The sequence below is a fragment of the Lepidochelys kempii genome, chromosome 20 (genome assembly GCF_965140285.1).
Source record: "Lepidochelys kempii isolate rLepKem1 chromosome 20, rLepKem1.hap1, whole genome shotgun sequence".
NCBI classification, from domain to species: Eukaryota; Metazoa; Chordata; order Testudines; family Cheloniidae; genus Lepidochelys; species Lepidochelys kempii.
Genome location: NC_136399.1, coordinates 1,495,342 through 1,516,423, shown reverse-complemented (window position 1 = coordinate 1,516,423; position 21,082 = coordinate 1,495,342). Strand labels below are relative to the sequence as shown.

Below are 21,082 nucleotides of genomic sequence, written 5' to 3'. Positions count from 1 at the left end.
AGCTCCCTCTCCTCCCTCCCGCCATACCCCCCGACCAGCCCCACCCCATACACACCCTCCTCCCCCCGCCAGCCCAGCCCCCTCTCCTCCCTCCCGCCATACCCCCGACCAGCCCCACCCCATACACACCCTCCTCCCCCGCCAGCCCAGCCCCCTCTCCTCCCCCGCCATACCCCCCGACCAGCCCCACCCCATACACACCCTCCTCCCCCCGCCAGCCCAGCCCCTCTCCTCCCTCCCGCCATACCCCCCGAGCAGCCCACCCCATACACACCCTCCTCCCCCCGCCAGCCCAGCCCCCTCTCCTCCCTCCCATAGCCATACCCCCCGACCAGCCCCACCCCATACACACCCTCCTCCCCCCGCCAGCCCAGCTCCCTCTCCTCCCTCCCGCCATACCCCCGACCAGCCCCACCCCATACACACCCTCCTCCCCCGCCAGCCCAGCCTCCCTCTCCTCCCTCCCGCCATACCCCCCGACCAGCCCCACCCCATACACACCCTCCTCCCCCCGCCAGCCCAGCCCCCTCTCCTCCCCCCGCCATACCCCCCGACCAGCCCCACCCCATACACACCCTCCTCCCCCCGCCAGCCCAGCCCCCTCTCCTCCCTCCCGCATACCCCCGAGCAGCCCACCCCATACACACCCTCCTCCCCCGCCAGCCCAGCCCCCTCTCCTCCCTCCCCATAGCCATACCCCCCGACCAGCCCCACCCCATACACACCCTCCTCTCCCCTGCCAGCCCAGCCCCTCTCTCCTCCCTCCCCATAGCCATACCCCCGACCAGCCCCACCCCATACACACCCTCCTCCCCCCGCCAGCCCAGCTCCCTCTCCTCCCTCCCCATAGCCATACCCCCGACCAGCCCCACCCCATACACACCCTCCTCCCCCCGCCAGCCCAGCCCCTCTCCTCCCTCCCATAGCCATACCCCCCGACCAGCCCCACCCCATACACACCCTCCTCTCCCCGCCAGCCCAGCCCCCTCTCCTCCCTCCCGCCACTCTGAGATAGCGCGTCAGCCCCCTCTCCTCCCTCCCGCCATACCCCCCGACCAGCCCCACCCCATACACACCCTCCTCCCCCTGCCAGCCCAGCTCCCTCTCCTCCCTCCCCATAGCCATACCCCCGACCAGCCCCACCCCATACACACCCTCCTCCCCCCGCCAGCCCAGCCCAGCCCCCTCTCCTCCCTCCCCATAGCCATACCCCCCGACCAGCCCCACCCCATACACACCCTCCTCCCCCCGCCAGCCCAGCCCCCTCTCCTCCCTCCCCATAGCCATACCCCCCGACCAGCCCCACCCCATACACACCCTCCTCCCCCTGCCAGCCCAGCCCCCTCTCCTCCCTCCCGCCATACCCCCCGACCAGCCCCACCCCATACACACCCTCCTCCCCCCGCCAGCCCAGCTCCCTCTCCTCCCTCCCCATAGCCATACCCCCCGACCAGCCCCACCCCATACACACCCTCCTCCCCCCGCCAGCCCAGCTCCCTCTCCTCCCTCCCGCCATACCCCCCGACCAGCCCCACCCCATACACACCCTCCTCCCCCCGCCAGCCCAGTCCCCTCTCCTCCCTCCCGCCATACCCCCCGACCAGCCCCACCCCATACACACCCTCCTCCCCCCGCCAGCCCAGCCCCCTCTCCTCCCTCCCGCCATACCCCCCGACCAGCCCCACCCCATACACACCCTCCTCCCCCCGCCAGCCCAGCCCCCTCTCCTCCCTCCCCATAGCCATACCCCCCGACCAGCCCCACCCCATACACACCCTCCTCCCCCCGCCAGCCCAGCCCCCTCTCCTCCCTCCCCATAGCCATACCCCCCGACCAGCCCCACCCCATACACACCCTCCTCCCCCCGCCAGCCCAGCCCCCTCTCCTCCCTCCCGCCATACCCCCCGACCAGCCCCACCCCATACACACCCTCCTCCCCCCGCCAGCCCAGCCCCCTCTCCTCCCTCCCGCCATACCCCCCGACCAGCCCCACCCCATACACACCCTCCTCCCCCTGCCAGCCCAGCCCCCTCTCCTCCCTCCCCATAGCCATACCCCCCGAGCAGCCCCAGCCCATACACACCCTCCTCCCCCTGCCAGCCCAGCCCCCTCTCCTCCCTCCCCATAGCCATACCCCCCGACCAGCCCCACCCCATACACACCCTCCTCCCCCTGCCAGCCCAGCCCCCTCTCCTCCCTCCCGCCATACCCCCCGACCAGCCCCACCCCATACACACCCTCCTCCCCCCGCCAGCCCAGCTCCCTCTCCTCCCTCCCCATAGCCATACCCCCCGACCAGCCCCACCCCATACACACCCTCCTCCCCCCGCCAGCCCAGCTCCCTCTCCTCCCTCCCCATAGCCATACCCCCCGACCAGCCCCACCCCATACACACCCTCCTCCCCCCGCCAGCCCAGCCCCCTCTCCTCCCTCCCCATAGCCATACCCCCCGACCAGCCCCACCCCATACACATCCTCCTCTCCCCTGCCAGCCCAGCCCCCTCTCCTCCCTCCCGCCATACCCCCCGACCAGCCCCACCCCATACACACCCTCCTCCCCCTGCCAGCCCAGCCCCCTCTCCTCCCTCCCGCCATACCCCCCGACCAGCCCCACCCCATACACACCCTCCTCCCCCCGCCAGCCCAGCCCCCTCTCCTCCCTCCCGCCATACCCCCCGACCAGCCCCACCCCATACACACCCTCCTCCCCCCGCCAGCCCAGCCCCCTCTCCTCCCTCCCCATAGCCATACCCCCCGAGCAGCCCCAGCCCATACACACCCTCCTCCCCCCGCCAGCCCAGCCCCCTCTCCTCCCTCCCCATAGCCATACCCCCCGACCAGCCCCACCCCATACACACCCTCCTCCCCCTGCCAGCCCAGCCCCCTCTCCTCCCTCCCCATAGCCATACCCCCCGACCAGCCCCAGCCCATACACACCCTCCTCCCCCCGCCAGCCCAGCCCCCTCTCCTCCCTCCCCATAGCCATACCCCCCGACCAGCCCCACCCCATACACACCCTCCTCCCCCCGCCAGCCCAGCCCCCTCTCCTCCCTCCCCATAGCCATACCCCCCGAGCAGCCCCAGCCCATACACACCCTCCTCCCCCCGCCAGCCCAGCCCCCTCTCCTCCCTCCCCATAGCCATACCCCCCGAGCAGCCCCAGCCCATACACACCCTCCTCCCCCCGCCAGCCCAGCCCCCTCTCCTCCCTCCCCATAGCCATACCCCCCGACCAGCCCCACCCCATACACACCCTCCTCCCCCCGCCAGCCCAGCCCCCTCTCCTCCCTCCCGCCATACCCCCCGACCAGCCCCACCCCATACACACCCTCCTCCCCCCGCCAGCCCAGCTCCCTCTCCTCCCTCCCCATAGCCATACCCCCCGACCAGCCCCACCCCATACACACCCTCCTCCCCCCGCCAGCCCAGCTCCCTCTCCTCCCTCCCCATAGCCATACCCCCCGACCAGCCCCACCCCATACACACCCTCCTCCCCCCGCCAGCCCAGCCCCCTCTCCTCCCTCCCGCCATACCCCCCGACCAGCCCCACCCCATACACACCCTCCTCCCCCCGCCAGCCCAGCCCCCTCTCCTCCCTCCCCATAGCCATACCCCCCGACCAGCCCCACCCCATACACACCCTCCTCTCCCCTGCCAGCCCAGCCCCCTCTCCTCCCTCCCGCCATACCCCCCGACCAGCCCCACCCCATACACACCCTCCTCCCCCCGCCAGCCCAGCCCCCTCTCCTCCCTCCCGCCATACCCCCCGACCAGCCCCACCCCATACACACCCTCCTCCCCCCGCCAGCCCAGCCCCCTCTCCTCCCTCCCGCCATACCCCCCGACCAGCCCCACCCCATACACACCCTCCTCCCCCCGCCAGCCCAGCCCCCTCTCCTCCCTCCCCATAGCCATACCCCCCGAGCAGCCCCAGCCCATACACACCCTCCTCCCCCCGCCAGCCCAGCCCAGCCCCCTCTCCTCCCTCCCCATAGCCATACCCCCCGACCAGCCCCACCCCATACACACCCTCCTCCCCCTGCCAGCCCAGCTCCCTCTCCTCCCTCCCCATAGCCATTCCCCCCGACCAGCCCCACCCCATACACACCCTCCTCCCCCCGCCAGCCCAGCTCCCTCTCCTCCCTCCCCATAGCCATACCCCCCGACCAGCCCCACCCCATACACACCCTCCTCCCCCTGCCAGCCCAGCCCCCTCTCCTCCCTCCCCATAGCCATTCCCCCCGACCAGCCCCACCCCATACACACCCTCCTCCCCCCGCCAGCCCAGCCCCCTCTCCTCCCTCCCCATAGCCATACCCCCCGACCAGCCCCACCCCATACACACCCTCCTCTCCCCGCCAGCCCAGCCCCCTCTCCTCCCTCCCCATAGCCATACCCCCCCACCAGCCCCACCCCATACACACCCTCCTCTCCCCGCCAGCCCAGCCCCCTCTCCTCCCTCCCCATAGCCATACCCCCCGACCAGCCCCACCCCATACACACCCTCCTCCCCCCGCCAGCCCAGCCCCCTCTCCTCCCTCCCGCCATACCCCCCGACCAGCCCCACCCCATACACACCCTCCTCCCCCCGCCAGCCCAGCCCCCTCTCCTCCCTCCCGCCATACCCCCCGACCAGCCCCACCCCATACACACCCTCCTCCCCCCGCCAGCCCAGCCCCCTCTCCTCCCTCCCGCCATACCCCCCGACCAGCCCCACCCCATACACACCCTCCTCCCCCCGCCAGCCCAGCCCCCTCTCCTCCCTCCCCATAGCCATACCCCCCGACCAGCCCCACCCCATACACACCCTCCTCTCCCCGCCAGCCCAGCCCCCTCTCCTCCCTCCCCATAGCCATACCCCCCGACCAGCCCCACCCCATACACACCCTCCTCTCCCCGCCAGCCCAGCCCCCTCTCCTCCCTCCCCATAGCCATACCCCCCGACCAGCCCCACCCCATACACACCCTCCTCCCCCCGCCAGCCCAGTCCCCTCTCCTCCCTCCCGCCATACCCCCCGACCAGCCCCACCCCATACACACCCTCCTCCCCCCGCCAGCCCAGCCCCCTCTCCTCCCTCCCCATAGCCATACCCCCCGACCAGCCCCACCCCATACACACCCTCCTCCCCCTGCCAGCCCAGCCCCCTCTCCTCCCTCCCGCCATACCCCCCGACCAGCCCCACCCCATACACACCCTCCTCTCCCCGCCAGCCCAGCTCCCTCTCCTCCCTCCCGCCATACCCCCCGACCAGCCCCACCCCATACACACCCTCCTCCCCCCGCCAGCCCAGCCCCCTCTCCTCCCTCCCCATAGCCATACCCCCCGACCAGCCCCACCCCATACACACCCTCCTCCCCCCGCCAGCCCAGCCCCCTCTCCTCCCTCCCCATAGCCATTCCCCCCGACCAGCCCCACCCCATACACACCCTCCTCCCCCCGCCAGCCCAGCTCCCTCTCCTCCCTCCCCATAGCCATTCCCCCCGACCAGCCCCACCCCATACACACCCTCCTCCCCCCGCCAGCCCAGCTCCCTCTCCTCCCTCCCCATAGCCATACCCCCCGACCAGCCCCAGCCCATACACACCCTCCTCCCCCCGCCAGCCCAGTCCCCTCTCCTCCCTCCCCATAGCCATACCCTCCCCCTGCCCCCTCTCCCCCTCCGCCTGTTGCCCTCCCTCCAAGGGGCTGGCTCCGGCTCCCTGACTGATGGGTCTCTCCTCCAATGGCCGTGGGGGGCCTCCTGCTTCCCGTTTCGGGATTGGCGGCGGCTGGGCCAATGGCGCGGCGGGAGCGGGCGCTGGGCCGTTCTGGGCGCGGGCGAGGTAAGATGGCGGCGGCGCTTCCTCGTTGGGGGGACGGCGCGGGCACCCCCCGCAGGCAAAATGGCGGCGCCGTGGGGGTGGGGTTATCCGGTGAGGGGGCGGGGGGAACTGCCTGGGGGTCAGCCCGTGGGGGGGGGGCGAGGAGAGCCTGGGGGTCAGCCCGTGGGGGGAGGGGAGCGCCTAGGGGTCAGCCCGCGGGGAGGGGCGAGGAGAGCCTGGGGGTCAGCCCGTGGGGGGAGGGGAGCGCCTAGGGGTCAGCCCGTGGGGGGGGGGGCGAGGAGAGCCTGGGGGTCAGCCCGTGGGGGGAGGGGAGCGCCTAGGGGTCAGCCCGCGGGGAGGGGCGAGGAGAGCCTGGGGGTCAGCCCGTGGGGGGAGGGGAGCGCCTAGGGGTCAGCCCGCGGGGAGGGGCGAGGAGAGCCTGGGGGTCAGCCCGTGGGGGGAGGGGAGCGCCTAGGGGTCAGCCCGTGGGGGGGGGGGCGAGGAGAGCCTGGGGGTCAGCCCGTGGGGGGAGGGGAGCGCCTAGGGGTCAGCCCGCGGGGAGGGGCGAGGAGAGCCTGGGGGTCAGCCCGTGGGGGGAGGGGAGCGCCTAGGGGTCAGCCCGTGGGGGGGGGGCGAGGAGAGCCTGGGGGTCAGCCCGTGGGGGGGAGGGGAGCGCCTAGGGGTTAGCCCGTGGGGGGGGGGCGAGGAGAGCCTGCGGGTCAGCCCGTGGGGGGAGGGGAGCGCCTAGGGGTCAGCCCGCGGGGAGGGGCGAGGAGAGCCTGGGGGTCAGCCCGTGGGGGGGAGGGGAGCGCCTAGGGGTCAGCCCGTGGGGGGGGGGCGAGGAGAGCCTGCGGGTCAGCCCGTGGGGGGAGGGGAGCGCCTAGGGGTCAGCCCGCGGGGAGGGGCGAGGAGAGCCTGGGGGTCAGCCCGTGGGGGGAGGGGAGCGCCTAGGGGTCAGCCCGCGGGGAGGGGCGAGGAGAGCCTGGGGGTCAGCCCGCTGGGGGTGGGGGAGGGCGTCACCCTGCGGGGGTCAGCCTGGGGGTCAGCCCGTGGGGGGCGGGGGGAGCCTCAGGCTGGGGTCTCCCTCCCCCAGTGGGTGTTTTGCAGTCCTCTCCCCATAGCCCTCCCCTCGTGGGGTGGGAAGCTCTCGGGGGCAGGGGCCCAGCGCCAAGCCCCTGGCTCTGAGTGGGGCCCTGAGCCCACAGCAGAGTATGGGGAGGGGGGCTGGTTCTCTGGGGCAGGGGTTGGGAGAGCCCCCTAGAGGGGGGGTGGCTGGAGAACCGACCTTCTTCCACGTGTTTCCCCGACCCGTAAGAGGAGGCCCTTAGTCATGCACAAAACGCCCCTGCACCCAAATGGCAAAGGGTTTGCGTTGGGTCCCGCCGTCTTCCCCGTCCTCAACGGGCATGCAGGGGAAGTGAGCTGCAAAGTGACCCGGGATGCCATGAAGCTCAAACCTCCCAATAAAGAGCAAATTAAACCAAGGCTGTGGGAAGAATTCCCTCATGCCGCTCTCTCTTGTGCTGCTGGGCTGTCTCGTTTTGTGCCATGACACCCTCTGCAGAGTACAGGGGTTTCTACTGAAACACTGACAAATAATTTGGTCCTATTTCCCTTTGGTGATGGTAGCAGGGGCTGCTCAGTTATACTAGCGTCTGGAGGTTGCTCCAGCTCTAACAATTAGCTGTGTGTATCTGTTGCAAGTTTTGGTATGAACAGAATTCGGATCCATGTCTTGCCATCAAGTCGGGGGCGTCTTACCCCTGTGCCAAGGCCCCAGGAACCCTTATCATGTGCCTTCGCTCACCGTCAGTGTTCCCAGCCTCGGCTGGAAGGGCAAGAGTTCTGCATTAAGCACATCCTTGAAGACAGGAATGCTCCCTTCAAACAATGCAGCTACGTCTCCACTAAGAATGGGAAGAGGTGTCCAAATGCTGCTCCCAAAGCTGAGAAGAAGGATGGGTAGGTACCCGCCACATCATGTTACCTCTCTCTCAAGCTAGTAGAATTAAAGTGACCTGGAGGGAGTATCTTGTCATGTGAAGGATCTGTCCAGTGGCTAAGGCACAGTGCTAGGAGCTCTGAGTTTTATTCCTAGTTAGACTGCTTTCTCACTGTGTGACCTTGAGGAAGTCACTTTGCCTTTCTGAGTCTCCCTTTAGCTGTCTGCAAAGTGAGAACAGTAATCTGTCTGGCAGAGGGATTAAGAGTTAATTGATGCTTATCAAGTGATTTGAGATCCTTGGGTGAAAGGTGCTGGAGAACTTGTAGTGTTTATTGATGTGTTTGTTTCCTGGTGCTGGCGTCACTGCAACAAAACTTTCTCTTCAGTGGGCATAGCACCAGCGCTGAACTATCTACACCCTCACAGAGATTTGTGTTCCCGGATCTTGGAGTGGGTCCTTGGGAGATAAAGATGATCAGTCCTATGCATGTGGGCCTCTCTGCATGGACATTAAAAATCCTGTGTCAGTTTTTTGAAAGAGTGAGGGCTTGCCCCCATATCCTTCTCCCAAAAATCCCTACCCTCATGTCACTGCTGGGCCACGTGGCTGCCACCTCTATGCCAGAGGTAACTGCATTTCAGTGGTTGTGCATGTGATTTGTAAATCACATGGTGTCCTTTGGTAGTATAGGAACTATACAAATGACGGTCAGAGTTGCTTGAATTTATCATTGGTGTCAGAGGAGTGGAGTGAAGACTCCTCCTTTTCCAAGCCAAGTGTCACTGAACATGTCTCACTCTATTTGCCTTGCTGGTTGGAAGCTATGAATTCCCTAAGCCATACAGCATTTTGTTTTGTCCCCTCAGTGTGTCGTTCTGTGCTGAACATGCCCGCAGGAACGCGCTGGCACATCAAGCCCAGATGAAGAAATCCAACCCCGGACCCATGGGTGAGACTCTTCTTTGCCAGCTGAGCTCTTATGCAAAGATGGAGCTGGGCTCCCAGACTGCAGAGAGCAGCCGCAGTGAAGCTAGTCGAATTCTAGGTGAGAGCTTTGAATGAAATGCACAAGAAAAAATAATTTTGGGGAAGCCTCCTTCTCTGGAGCTAAAATACGAGAGGAACCAGCAATAAAGTCACGCAATTTAATCCTGGAAAGGGAACAATCCCAAGGAATCTGTGGTAAAAACATGATATCCTACAAGAGAGAGACTTTGCTTAGTGATCTGATCACTGGACCTGGATCCATGATCTCCTGTGTGACCAAAGTTGAGTCGCTTCACCTTTCTGAACTTAGGTTTTCCCCTCCTGTAAAACATGGGGCAATACATCAGAGTGAAGTAGTGAAATTTAATTAATAAACATCTGTTGAAGTGCTCCTCCTATTATCCTATGAGATGAATCCCCTTACTTCTCCAGCTTGCAGGTTCTGTGCCCTAGTACAGTGGTTCTCAACCTTTCCAGAGTACTGTATCCCTTGCAGGAGTCTGATTTGTCTTGCGTACCCCCGGGTTTCACCTCACTTAAAAATGACTTGCTTACAAACTCAGACAAAAGCCCTGGCTGGGATGATTTAGTTGGGGATTGGTCCTGCTTTGAGCAGGGGGTTGGACTAGATGACCTCCTGAGGTCCCTTCCAACCCGGATATTCTATGACATTAAAATACAAAAAGTGTCACACTGTTACTGAACAATTGCTTATGTTCTAATTTTTACCATACAAAATAAAATGTTTATAAAATAAATCAATTGGAATATAAATATTGTGCTTACATTTCAGTGTATGGTATACAGAGCAGTATAAACAAGTCATTGGCTGTATGAAATTGTAGTTTGTACTGACTTCCTTAGTGCTTTTTATGTAGCCTGTTGTAAAACTAGGCAAATATCTAGATGAGTTGATGTACCCCCTGGAAGACCTCTGCATACCCCTGGTTGAGAACCACTTCCCTAGTAAATGGACACAACCTAGCTACAGGCGGTGCAGCTTCTGTCCTGCGGGATCAGCTCAGCAAGGAGCAAGCCGGCAATTTTCAGGTTTCTTGGTAGGGGAGATAAGAATTCCATGCATCCGATGAAGTGAGCTGTAGCTCACGAAAGCTTATGCTCAAATAAATTGGTTAGTCTCTAAGGTGCCGCAAGTCCTCCTTTTCTTTTTGCGAATACAGACTAACACGGCTGTTACTCTGAAACCATGAGAACTGTGTATTTTGACAGCCCAGATCTAATTGGTGACTTTCCTGTTCAAACCCTGGAGCTTACCTATGCTTTTTGGGGGTTGGGACATCTGTGATGTGACCTGTTTGTCTCTTGAAGAGCTTGGTTGTCTCCCCTCCTGCTGCCGGACTCCTGGCAGGTTCTTGGCTGTGCTGTGCTTGAGTGACAGCAGCCTGGAAGTGGGGCTGAGTGGCCTGCCTCTGTAATGGGCTTCTTTCCTTTCAGACGAGGACAGCTGGAGCGATGGAGAACAAGAACCCGTGACAGTGGATCAGACGTGGCGAGGGGACCCTGATAGTGAAGCTGAAAGCATCGACAGTGATCAGGAGGACCCTCTGAAGTAAGACATGTTGTGAATGCCTGTCAGTTGTGTAGAATGGGGAGCTTGCTGCCGCAGGATAGTAAGAATAATTTAGATCCTTGTTAAAAGACAATTCTAGGAAAATAAACAGCATCTTCAGTAATGCTACAGCTAAAAATTGCAAATGTTGTTTCTCGTGAGTTACACCACATGCTGATCTCCAGATAGGGTCAGGAAGAAACTCTTCCTCTGAGGTATGGATGAAAAGAAGCTGTTGCCTTTTTTTTGTGTGAAGTATCTGCTGTTAGCCCTCATCGAAGAGTGAGTACTGGGTTAGATGGGCCATTATTGGTCTGTTCTAGTCTGGCCTCTTTTGAAATATGTGAAGCCAGTGTGATGTTCAGTATTGTGTAGGATGCAGAAGAAAATCCTGCATTGCTCCAGTGTGACCAGGTCAGTCTTGTATATCTCTAGAATGTAACCACCTCCACTCGCTGCCTTTAGATTTGTATGCACTGGCTGGCTTGCAGGTCTCACTTATTGGTTAGATAGCTTCTCCCTGCCAGGTGTGCTGCTCTAGGCTACCTCTTATCTGGTGGTATCTCAAGGCGATTGGCGAATGTCCGTAAAGCTCATGGCTTACTGTCCCTCACTTACTTGTGACCTATTGAATTTGGGTTCTGTTAACAGACATGCTGGCGTGTACACAGCTGAGGAGGTGGCGCTGATCATGCGTGAGAAGCTGATCCGTTTGCAGTCATTGTACATAGACCAGTTCAAACGACTCCAGCACCTCCTGAAAGAGAAGAAGCGTCGATACTTGCACAGCCGTAAGGGGGAGCATGAAGCCTTAGGCAAGTACTGGTCTAGGAAGCCACAGCTTTGTATTCCTGTGGCCACAGGGCATGTATAAGCCACACACAGACCTTTATGTTTCTTAGGGGTGATTTCAGTTCTTCAATTTGCCTGAGGGTGATGGTATTTGTTTGTGGTTGGCCAAGTGTTTGAAGATTGGTCTCATGGTGAGTATGAAGGTTGCCCGATTTATTGCTCTTTAACATTTGCAGTGTTGTGAGGAAACAAGCCTGCAAAACCTGAATTTTGAGAGAAAAATTATTTTCTGTATGGGATTTCTTGTTTTCTTTTTTAATAAACAAAATGTTAGGGTGTGTAAGTCCTTGTCTACACTAGAAAAGATTTGCTGGCATTGCTGTACCGGCAAACACTCCTCGTGTACATGCAGCTTATATTATACCCATTTAGTAGGCAAAATAAGCTACGCCAGCCAAAGCTCTTGATGCTGATATAACTGTGTCTGCACTGAGGTTTTTGCTGGTACAGAAATGCCATAAAAAATCATGCCCCAAACTGACATTGCTATACCGCAAAAGTTCCTCATGTAGACCTAGCCTCAGCGTGGGGGCTGAGGACTGGCAGAGGGGCCATGATCGGCACAGAGGGCTTTGACCAGTGCTGCAGCTTCCTCAGTCTCGCTTAGAAAACCTTTCCCTATGAATCGGCAGGAGCCTAGACGCTCAGATGCTCTGAGCACAGGGATGAAGAGGACGAAGCGACAGTTGAAGCTCTCTCCATTGGGCAGATAATGTGCTAAATGTATGAGATGCAGTTATTTCCCTGACCAGCTCCACTCTCTAGGCCCTCTGTCTGTCTCCATCCCTGCTTTTTACATTCCAGGCTGATGGCATGCTCTGTGGCGCACCCACCCCTAAGTCCATCCCATGGCCTTCGCTTTCCCTGATGGATTTCTTCTTCCAGACTTTGTTTAACTTCACATGCGTACACGGTTATACTTGTAAAAACCATACATACAAAATGTAAACTGATAAAACTTATGTGCTTATCGTTTTCAAAAAGAAAATGGAGTGGGGAGAAGCAGGGGTGGCAGTGGGTCATCCCAAGGATGGCAGGAGAGGCACTTGCCTCTTGCCGATTTCCTGCGGTCTAGAAGATGATCTTTGGAGGCAGTTGTTTTTATAGTTCAGCTAGTGAAAGGTTGCGTCCTGTAGCTGGCTGTGCTGCAGAGCCACACGAAGAATGCCTTCACTGTCCTCATCTCTGTGGGTAACGTATCCTGCAAAAATACAGTATGCGGCCCCTTCTCTGACAAAAATAATAGGCTATTCTGTGCAGCAGTGTTTTATAAAATATTTTATAAATCGGTAACTTGGTGAAAAAGTCCATGATGAACAGTCAGGTAAATGCAAAGTTATGAACATTCACGTCACAACATTTGCACATTAATAAACTTTTAAAATAGACCATGTAGTCAGCTTTGGAATAATCTGTAAGCCAAGTCAAATTGCAATTCTAATTGCAGGAATTCATATATTATAGTCCAAATACAGGTTTGACCCATCAAGAGTTTCAAAAAGGGAGGAGTCCTTTAAGAATGCTTACAGACTAACCAGTTTACTTAAAGATTCCTTCTTTGCCCCTTGGGGTAAGTGGGATGAGCTTGCTGGAGGCTGCACTGTGCTGTTCAGACCTTACCAAAAGGCTTAGTCCCTGCTCTAACTGCAGAGCTCAACACCACCAGAATGTGGAGCTGTTCAATACCTCTCTCAGCAAGGAGTTGGCAGTTGGAGGCCTTCCATAGCCAGCTAAATGGGCTGGCTCCCTGCATAGGAAATCCATCCCCAGTCTTGCTTAGTAGCGGACAGTGGAGTCCTCTGTAAACAGAGGAGTTTCGTTTAATCGGACTAGGGCGCTGCAGCAGTCTGGGCAGTGTTGTGTGATGCTGATTCCCTGTGGTCTGTGTCTCCAGGGAGCAGCCTTCTGACGGGCCCAGAGGGGCTTCTGGCCAAGGAGCGTGAGAACCTGAAGCAACTGAAGTGTCTCCGACGCTATCGGCAGCGTTACGGCGTGGAGGCCCTGCTGCACCGCCAGCTGAAGGAGCGTCGGATGCTGGCGACCGAGGGTGTGGCCCAGCAGGTACTTCATGCTGTAGACACAGGGAGGTCTGATCTCAGGCCTGTTGGAGTTCCAGACTCGCTTGGCTCCCAGGTCTCTTCTCCCTCCCCTCCTCATGGGGATCACTCCAGCAAGTTCCGTGTAGGTCCAGCCCTGCCAGAGTTTCCATTGTAAAGCCCTGTCTTTGGGGATATGTACATCAGCCATAAATACTCACCCCTGGCAGATGCATGGCATATGAAACCTCAGCCAGTGAATATGGAGTTCCGTTGGGCCTGCTTTTATTAAAGGGACAGGAGCAGTTATAGTGTAGGCCCAAAATGTAGATCTGGAGAATGTTTCCCTTTAAAGAAAGGGGGGTGGGCGAGAGGCTGATATGAGTAGGAATAGGTTTTCATCACTTGTCATTAAATGGAAGTTCTTTTTTTGTTGGAGCAGAGAGAGCTAAATATTCCTTGGGAGCCCAAATGTAGCCACCTTGTGTTGTGCAGGAGAAGCCAAATTGAAATTGACTGATGCAGTTGTTTCTGTATGGGCGGGGGGAAGCTACCTAAATGTCTGAATGAAATTAGAGGATGGGACTGATTTTAAACTCCCCTAGGCAGGGGGTTCAGCCCTTCCATGATGACACCTCCCTCCCCCCATCAAAAATAGCAAACTGGGAATGGCTAAGAATCCATGTGCTAAGGCAAGAAAGTTCAGTATCTGCCCTGAAAATGTGGGCTGCTTCAGAAGCTGAACACTCTCTGACAATAAAGTCACAAAAAGCTGACATCCCCATGGCGGACCGTCGCTCTAATAGCTGAATGTGAGAGTCCTGCCAAGTGGCAAGTCTCTCTCCAGTCAGCAGGTGGGCAGTCCTGTGTGGCTCTGATCCCTTCTCTTGGGCTCCTCTACAGGCACACACCACTCGTTCCAGCCAGCGGTGCTTGGCCTTTGTTGATGACGTTCGATGCTCCAGTCAGTCTCTCCCCATGACCAGACACTGCCTCACTCGTATCCTTCTGTCCTCCCGTCTGTAGTGAGCTGCACATGTGACTCCGCTCCTGCAGCGTGAGGTGTACTGGGGTGACAGCTGTTTTGATCCTCGTTTCTGTTGGCCCTGAATCAAGGCCATCGGTTTGCTGTAGCTGTTGGTTTCAAGCAGGAGCCCAGAGGAATGCCTTCCCGTGGTCTGTTGGCTGTTCCAGAGTCTCAGAAGGGAACAGCCAATTCAGTTGGAAGCAACAAGCGAACCATGGAAGCTTACAGGACAGCCACAGGCTAATTTCCAGCTGTGTTAAACTAAGATAGAAGTAAATTGTTCTTTAACTCATAATGTAATCCTTGAAGAATCCTGGCTGTGGATGCTGATAAACATCTAGAACGAGGAAGTATTGGGTGGAGCCTTTTGTGAGTTAAGAATAAATCTTAGCTCCCCTGGGAATTGTCATGGGTCCCTAGATCTGCCTTGTCTTACTTGGATTCCCCGCGGGGGGGTGCTATTTATTTAGTGCACATCCACACTGACCAGTGAGTCTCATACTGTCTCTGTGGCATGTTTGTCAGTGACTTCAGAGCGAGTCTGCTTGGCTTACAGATAAAACAGTGGGCCAGCCCTGCAGGTTCCCACTGGGTTCTTTCCAGCTTCTAGATCCCCGCAGTAACAAGCCACATTCTGCCCCTGGTTACACCTGTGCAGCCCCCATTGGCTGTAGGAGCTTACACTGAGGTAACTAGAGGTGGAATTCGGTGCTGCATTCAGAGCTTAGTTTTAGCAGTTGTTGCTGATGTGAGTCAGAGTAAACTCCAGCTCCCTCTCCCAGAGTCATGTTGGCTGAGTGGGGCTGGCAGCAGAGGAAATTATGAACTTTGTTTTGTTACTAAAGTCAGCAGATCTGAGTCTGGTTACACAAAGGGAACAGGTGTGTGTGGCAGGAAATGGCCATTGTTTCTCCAGAATAAATGCTCTTAAAATGGCTTAACCCAAGAGACATTTGCAGCTGGCTAGCTTAGAGCGGTGCAGGCAATGAAAGGACTGTATAAAAAATGTCTTCTCTTATGTCTGACTCGTGTCTGCTATTTACTGACACAAACAAGATTTTACTTTGGTCAGCCCTGCTGAGCTGATAGAGTTATAGGAGAACCATGTGTAATCTGTTCTGCTTTGTGCATTGTTGATAGACTCCTTGGCTCTGTTTGGTTTTCAGGGAACTAGATTGTTGGTAATGATGTGTGAAACAGACAGAACCCATCTGGATTCTCCTGTTCCAAGTGGGGTTGGTGAGTTTGATAAATCATGTTTTGATCTGTAAACTAAGCACTTGATCTGGAGTCACTAAGAGAGATTAAAATCCGGAGCCCCACCCTGCTGTTTATACAGAGCCTCTTTTCAGATGGCATCTGCCCTTGAGCATCTGATAAACCTAGGCTCCTCTGGTGCAGGCTTAGTACTGGTTCCTTTAGTTTGAATTACTAGCTTCTTTAAGTCTGACTGGGAATCCTGTCTGCGTATTAAGAGGTTCCTCGGTGTGCGTGTGTGGAGGATTTAAGAGGAAATGGTCATCTTGAAATCTGATCAACTTAAAAAAATGAGCTAAAAGCTCTTTCAGGTCCTTCATCTGTGTTGGAGTTCCCTGCCAGTTTGTGGTTTTACAATCACTGTGTTTTCAGTGTTTTTCTCTCCTTTGATGCCTTGCATAAAAAGGGAAACTGTGAAAGTAACTATGCACAAAGACTTAGTAACGAGTTATCTTTGCGTGACTTGACTTTGTGGGTGAGTCTGACTTGAGACACCTTAAACAAGCCCGATTTGTCCAAGAGTGCTGAGTGCCCAGTCTCTGAAAATCCATTTAAAGTGCTTTAAGTTAAGTACCCAAGTCACTAGTCATTTGGGTTGGAGTGCTGTCATTCACAAAGTGAACAAACTGGGGGAGAAATTGCTCTAATTTTTCATTTACACAGAACTTCCGAGATTACTGTAACAGTAAAAGGCCACAGGTTACCGATGGGGTGTGATTTTACATTTGGCAGGGTTCCTTTAAGTGGTCTTCAAACAGGAAGTCAGTTTGTCATATTCAGCAGGGGATTGTTCTTGTTCTAGTTTTGATAGTGAGCGAGTGGCAGTCCCCAGCTACTGTCTGCTGCTGGACAGCCTTAGAAGTAGGATGCCATTGGAGCTATGGTCTGTTTGTGATTAAAGGCAGGAAATCCCATTTATGCTATTGGCAGGAATAGTTTTTCCTCTAGGCACTTTTAGGTACGGAAGGGATGAAAATCCGGAACTAAATTCCTAGGTTTGGAAAAAGCTGTGTGCACACTGATATAAACACGGAGCTCCCTGCTGCATGGTAGATGTGAAGGTTTGTGCAGATACTTATGATTTATTTGCAGTGGCCCATTACATTGCATTCGTAATGCTGCCCATCTGAGGGTCTGGGTGGGAGTGCTTTACAAGCATTCAGCTAAGTCTCGTAACCCCCTCTTCCTCCTACCAAGGTGTCAGTATTATCCCCATTTTACAACTGGGGCACACGCAATTGACCAAGGTCACTGAGCAACTGGGGACTAGATCCCTGGTCTCTTGAGTCTATGCTTCGGCCTCTGCTTTGTGTCCCAGGACAAGACACCTTTCGGTAGCTGGTTTCTCTGCCAGGCTCTCTACATTCCCCTTGACTGCATCTTCCCAGATATTTGTCAGGATACCAATCAGACATTGTTTAAGCTGTGCCAAGGGTCGGAGGAAGTGTCCTGCGACAAGCCGGTTCCTGTAAGCCTCTCTGAGTGTCCCTGCTGCCCGCTTCATCTCCAGCTACCACCCCAGATGTACGTACCTGAGCAGGTGCTGTCCGTTCCCGAGGAGCTGGACGCTGCCCCCATGGATCTGTACTTGAGCACTGCTGAGCTCCAGCCCTCCGAGAGCTTACCCCTGGAGTTCAGCGACGTAAGTTGGAGCAGCCACTTGATGCGCAGTAGTGCGGTGTGCAGGCATGGTGTCCTCCAGTGAACGGAGGAAGAGCATTGCTGTCATCATTACGCAGGCTAAAGCCATGTTAAAATATTATGTGGGGGAGGGGTGGGGATATAAAGCAACAGATCCCAATGCCTTTACAAACCACACAACCAGGTATCACTGAGAAGCAGCCATCCCTAGGGTAGAGAGCCCGCAGTGCTCTGTGTGACATTGGGGTGTACGGGTAGCTAAGGCAGACCCCCTACCCTTAGGAAAAGAACTCTGGGATCTTTAACCTCCACACACAACAAGCAGGATCTCTGGTTTTGAGGGACTCGGAATACAGTGCCTAGGTGTCATGGTACCTGTGGTGGTACAGGTTTGCCTGCTCATCTGAGCTGTTTTCAGAGTAACAGCCGTGTTAGTCTGTATTCGCAAAAAGAAAAGGAGGACTTGTGGCACCGTAGAGACTAACCAATTTATTTGAGCATGAGCTTTCGTGAGCTACAGCTCACTTCATCGGATGCATACTGTGGAAACTGCAGAAGACATTATATACACAGAGACCTGTTATACTGAAACTGGATAAGGTTCAGAAAAGGGCAACAAAAGTGATGAGAGGTATGGAACGGCTTCCGTATGAGGAAAGACTGGGACTTTTCAGCTTGGAAAAGAGACGACTAGGGAGATGTCAAGTTGCAGTGGGGGAGGTTTAGATTGGATATTAGGAAAAACTTTTTCACTAAGAGGGTGGTGAAACACTGGAATGCGTTACCTAGGGAGGTGGTAGAATCTCCTTCCTTAGAGGTTTTTAAGGTCAGGCTTGACAAAGCCCTGGCTGGGATGATTTAACTGGGAATTGGTCCTGCTTTGAGCAGGGGGTTGGACTAGATGACCTTCTGGGGTCCCTTCCAACCCTGATATTCTATGATTCTATGATCTATGATTCTATGATCTATGATTCTATGTGATAGAGGTCTATAAAACCATGACAGGTGTGGAGAAAGTAAATAAGGAAGTGTTATTTACTCCTCCTCATAACACAAGAACTAGAGGTCACCAAATGAAATTAACAGGCAGCAGGTTTAAAACCAGAGGAAGTATTTTTTCACACAACACACAGTCAGCCTGTGGAACTCTTTACCAGAGGATGTTGTGAAGGCAAAACTGTAACAGGGTTCAGAAAAGAACGAGATAAGTTCATGGAGGCTAGGTCCATCAATGGCTATTAGCCAGGCTGGGCAGGAATGGTGTCCCTAGCCTCCGTTTGCCAGAAGCTGGGAATGGGCGACGGGATGGATCACTTGATTCCCTGTTCTGTTCTGTTCATTCCCTCGGGGACCGTCGGCAGACAGGATACTGGACTAGATGGATCTTGGGTCTGACCCAGTATGGCCGTTCTTACGTTATAAGCAGGCACAGTGGGGTGAGCTGAGTCTAGAGTTTAAGCATCTCCTGCCACTTGCCTAGGGTGACCAGATAGCAAGTATGATAAATTGGGACTGGAGGGGTGCCCTTGGTGCCTGTATAAGACAAAGCCCCCAGTATCAGGACGGTCACGATACTGTTGGGACATTTGGTCACCCTGCACTTGCCCTTCGCCAGTACCTCAATCAATTCTGTGTTTTTGTTTCTAGTCATTGAAGAAAGAACCATCTCGTATGAGGTGTGAGAATTCAGAGGGTTTGGGAAATGTTTGTTTTGGTGGGGTTTTAACCTGATTGCTCCTTTGCAACTGCTAGTCTATTTAAATCCATATTTAGGGGCTTTTTTTAAAAGCGGCTTTTTGCATCTATCCCATAAAGGATGCACAAGGGTTTTAATCCCTGGATTACTGGGATGTCCTGCATGCGGGTTAAGCCTCCATGTTGAAAAATCCTAATGAAATGTATTTAAACAAAGCCATTGCAGGTGCTCTGAACTATCTTCTGAAGGAGACATTTCTTGCTTTATAAATTAGATATTACCAAACTCTCCACACACTTCATCCCAAAACAGACCTTTGGTACCAACTTAAAAATAGCCGGACAGGAATGCTGAGAGAGCCTCCTTTAGCCGTAGGGGCCCTAGAAGCCATGGTATTAATATAGCCATGTGGCCCCGGTCCAGTGACTCGAAAGCCCTTGAGCGCTGAAGCTGCTTGTTAGGAACCTAGATCAGCTGTGGCTGCCATAAAGGCATGAGCTGACGCCCATTAAAGTCAATGAAGCCTTTCCATTGACTGCCGTGGGCATTGGGTCAGGGCCTCCGTTTTCTTTGCCCTGGGGTTTGAATGTTCACATGGCAGAAATGGCATGCTGCTGCGTGCAAGAACAGTCTTTGGGGGAAGAATTTTGTCAGGCCAGAAACGTGTTGGAGCTGGAGCTGTTCTCTTGGCCTGTGCAGGATGTTAATGGCTGTTCAGACAGGAATTCAGGAGCCTTATCTCTGCTTCTGGCCGTACTCTAAGCTGGGCCTGGCTGTTTGCTGGAAAAAAGTGGCCTGCTTTGGAACAGCCCTAGAGCATGTGTGATTCTCCATGCTATTGAGATAAGCATGGGTCTGCCTTGCTAGAAGCACACAAGTGATCAGAGTCCTAGGGCCTCTCGTCCTGGGATTCATTCGGTTAGAGGGATCCCGGAGGGAACCTTTCCACGGTCCTTCTTGAGAGGACTCAGAGTTTTGTCAGCATCCAGATATGCAGAGCCTCTGCATTTTATCTAGTGTAACGTTATCCTGTTAACGCGCTCCTCTGCAGTCACCAACATTCCACCCTCCAAAGCCAAAACAAATACCCTCCCCTAACAATAGCCTCCGACCAGTCCTGGCCTCCCGTGTCAACATTATCATCAGGAGGCACAGCGGCAATGTATTTGTGAGCATGGCAGAGTGGAGGAATAAAACAGAGGAGTGGGTAGATAGTTAGTTTGTCCGGGTCCCCAGAGAGGGCTCTGCTGGAGTGTGATCATTTGTGTGGAGCCTGTGAGGCGCCTGAGAGATTGAAATTAGATCCTCACCCAGACCTATTGCCCCCACCCCTTAGTTGGGTTGTTGTCCCTTCTTGGTCATCCCGTTTGTGGGACAATGGTAGGTCATGCAGGGCTACAGGTCTCTGCGTCCTCAGACTTGTCTTCAGTGGAAGTCCATCCCAGATTGTAATGCTGCTAGGGAGAGGCAGATTTCTTTAGTGGCTCAGAGTGCTGTACCCAGAATTCCAAATCCTTGGTTATCAAAGAAGGGAAGCCCCAGACCGGCCGGTTTTTCTTCACGCTGGCATGGTTTGGAGGAAGAAAGAAACTAATCTGACAGCAAGTCTAGAATTCCTGGTGTCCCAGTGCCCACTGCTGACTTCCTCCCTCGTGCTTAGAACAGGGCTGAACCATGTGGGCATTGGGGGGGAAGCTTGCCCTGCCACTGTCTTTGCCTGCCCTGGGGTCAGAGGATTTGGTCTTCAAGGCCAACAGTCACCACCTTCCACCCTTAAAGGCCTCTAATAACATGGCCAAGTAGGGAGGAAGATCCTGAGGAGCTGGAATAGGATTGTCCCTGCTTCCCCTGCCCTCCATGTGAAGCTGTGTTTTCTAGCAGCCTGGTGGACTTAGGACCTACTCCAGATGGTAGCAGGGACTGCCTGGGCTCTGCCCCCTTTGGAGTCTCCCAGGACTTTCAGACTTGGTGAGCCCCTGCAGCAGAGCTCTGGGTGCCCAGCACTTCTAAACTCAGGCCCATGGTCTTTGCCCTTTGATGTAAGTGGGTAATGTGGAGAAGGGGCCCAAATCTCACCTCTGTAGTCCACTCAGCCCCTTGAAGCCTGCTGGCGGGTGTTTTCTCTTGCAGGACTTAGATGTGGTGGGAGATAGCATGCAGTGTCCCCCTTCCCCTCTGCTCTTTGACTCCTCCGGGGCCCTGGAAGATCAGGCGATCAAAGATATTGCTGAGGCTGCTGTAGACATACTGGCCCGTGAAGAACCTCCT

The 21,082-nt window shown here is 56.2% G+C and overlaps 1 protein-coding gene and 1 non-coding gene across 2 annotated transcripts; both read left to right on the top strand.

Annotated features, from left to right (window-relative positions):
• Positions 1 to 5,677: 5,677 nt before the first annotated feature.
• LOC144929616 (KAT8 regulatory NSL complex subunit 2-like) lies at positions 5,678 to 21,076 on the top strand (the record flags this gene model as incomplete). Its single annotated transcript, XM_078849711.1, has 9 exons — positions 5,678 to 5,823; positions 7,507 to 7,764; positions 8,615 to 8,793; positions 10,191 to 10,305; positions 10,957 to 11,120; positions 13,052 to 13,218; positions 14,097 to 14,193; positions 16,866 to 17,119; positions 20,945 to 21,076. Coding segments are annotated over exons 1-9 (1,482 nt in total), but the record flags the coding sequence as incomplete, so codon positions are not given.
• LOC144929621 (small nucleolar RNA SNORA2/SNORA34 family) lies at positions 14,294 to 14,429 on the top strand. Its single transcript, XR_013634866.1, has one exon. It is a non-coding gene; the product is annotated as a small nucleolar RNA SNORA2/SNORA34 family (small nucleolar RNA).
• Positions 21,077 to 21,082: the final 6 nt, after the last annotated feature.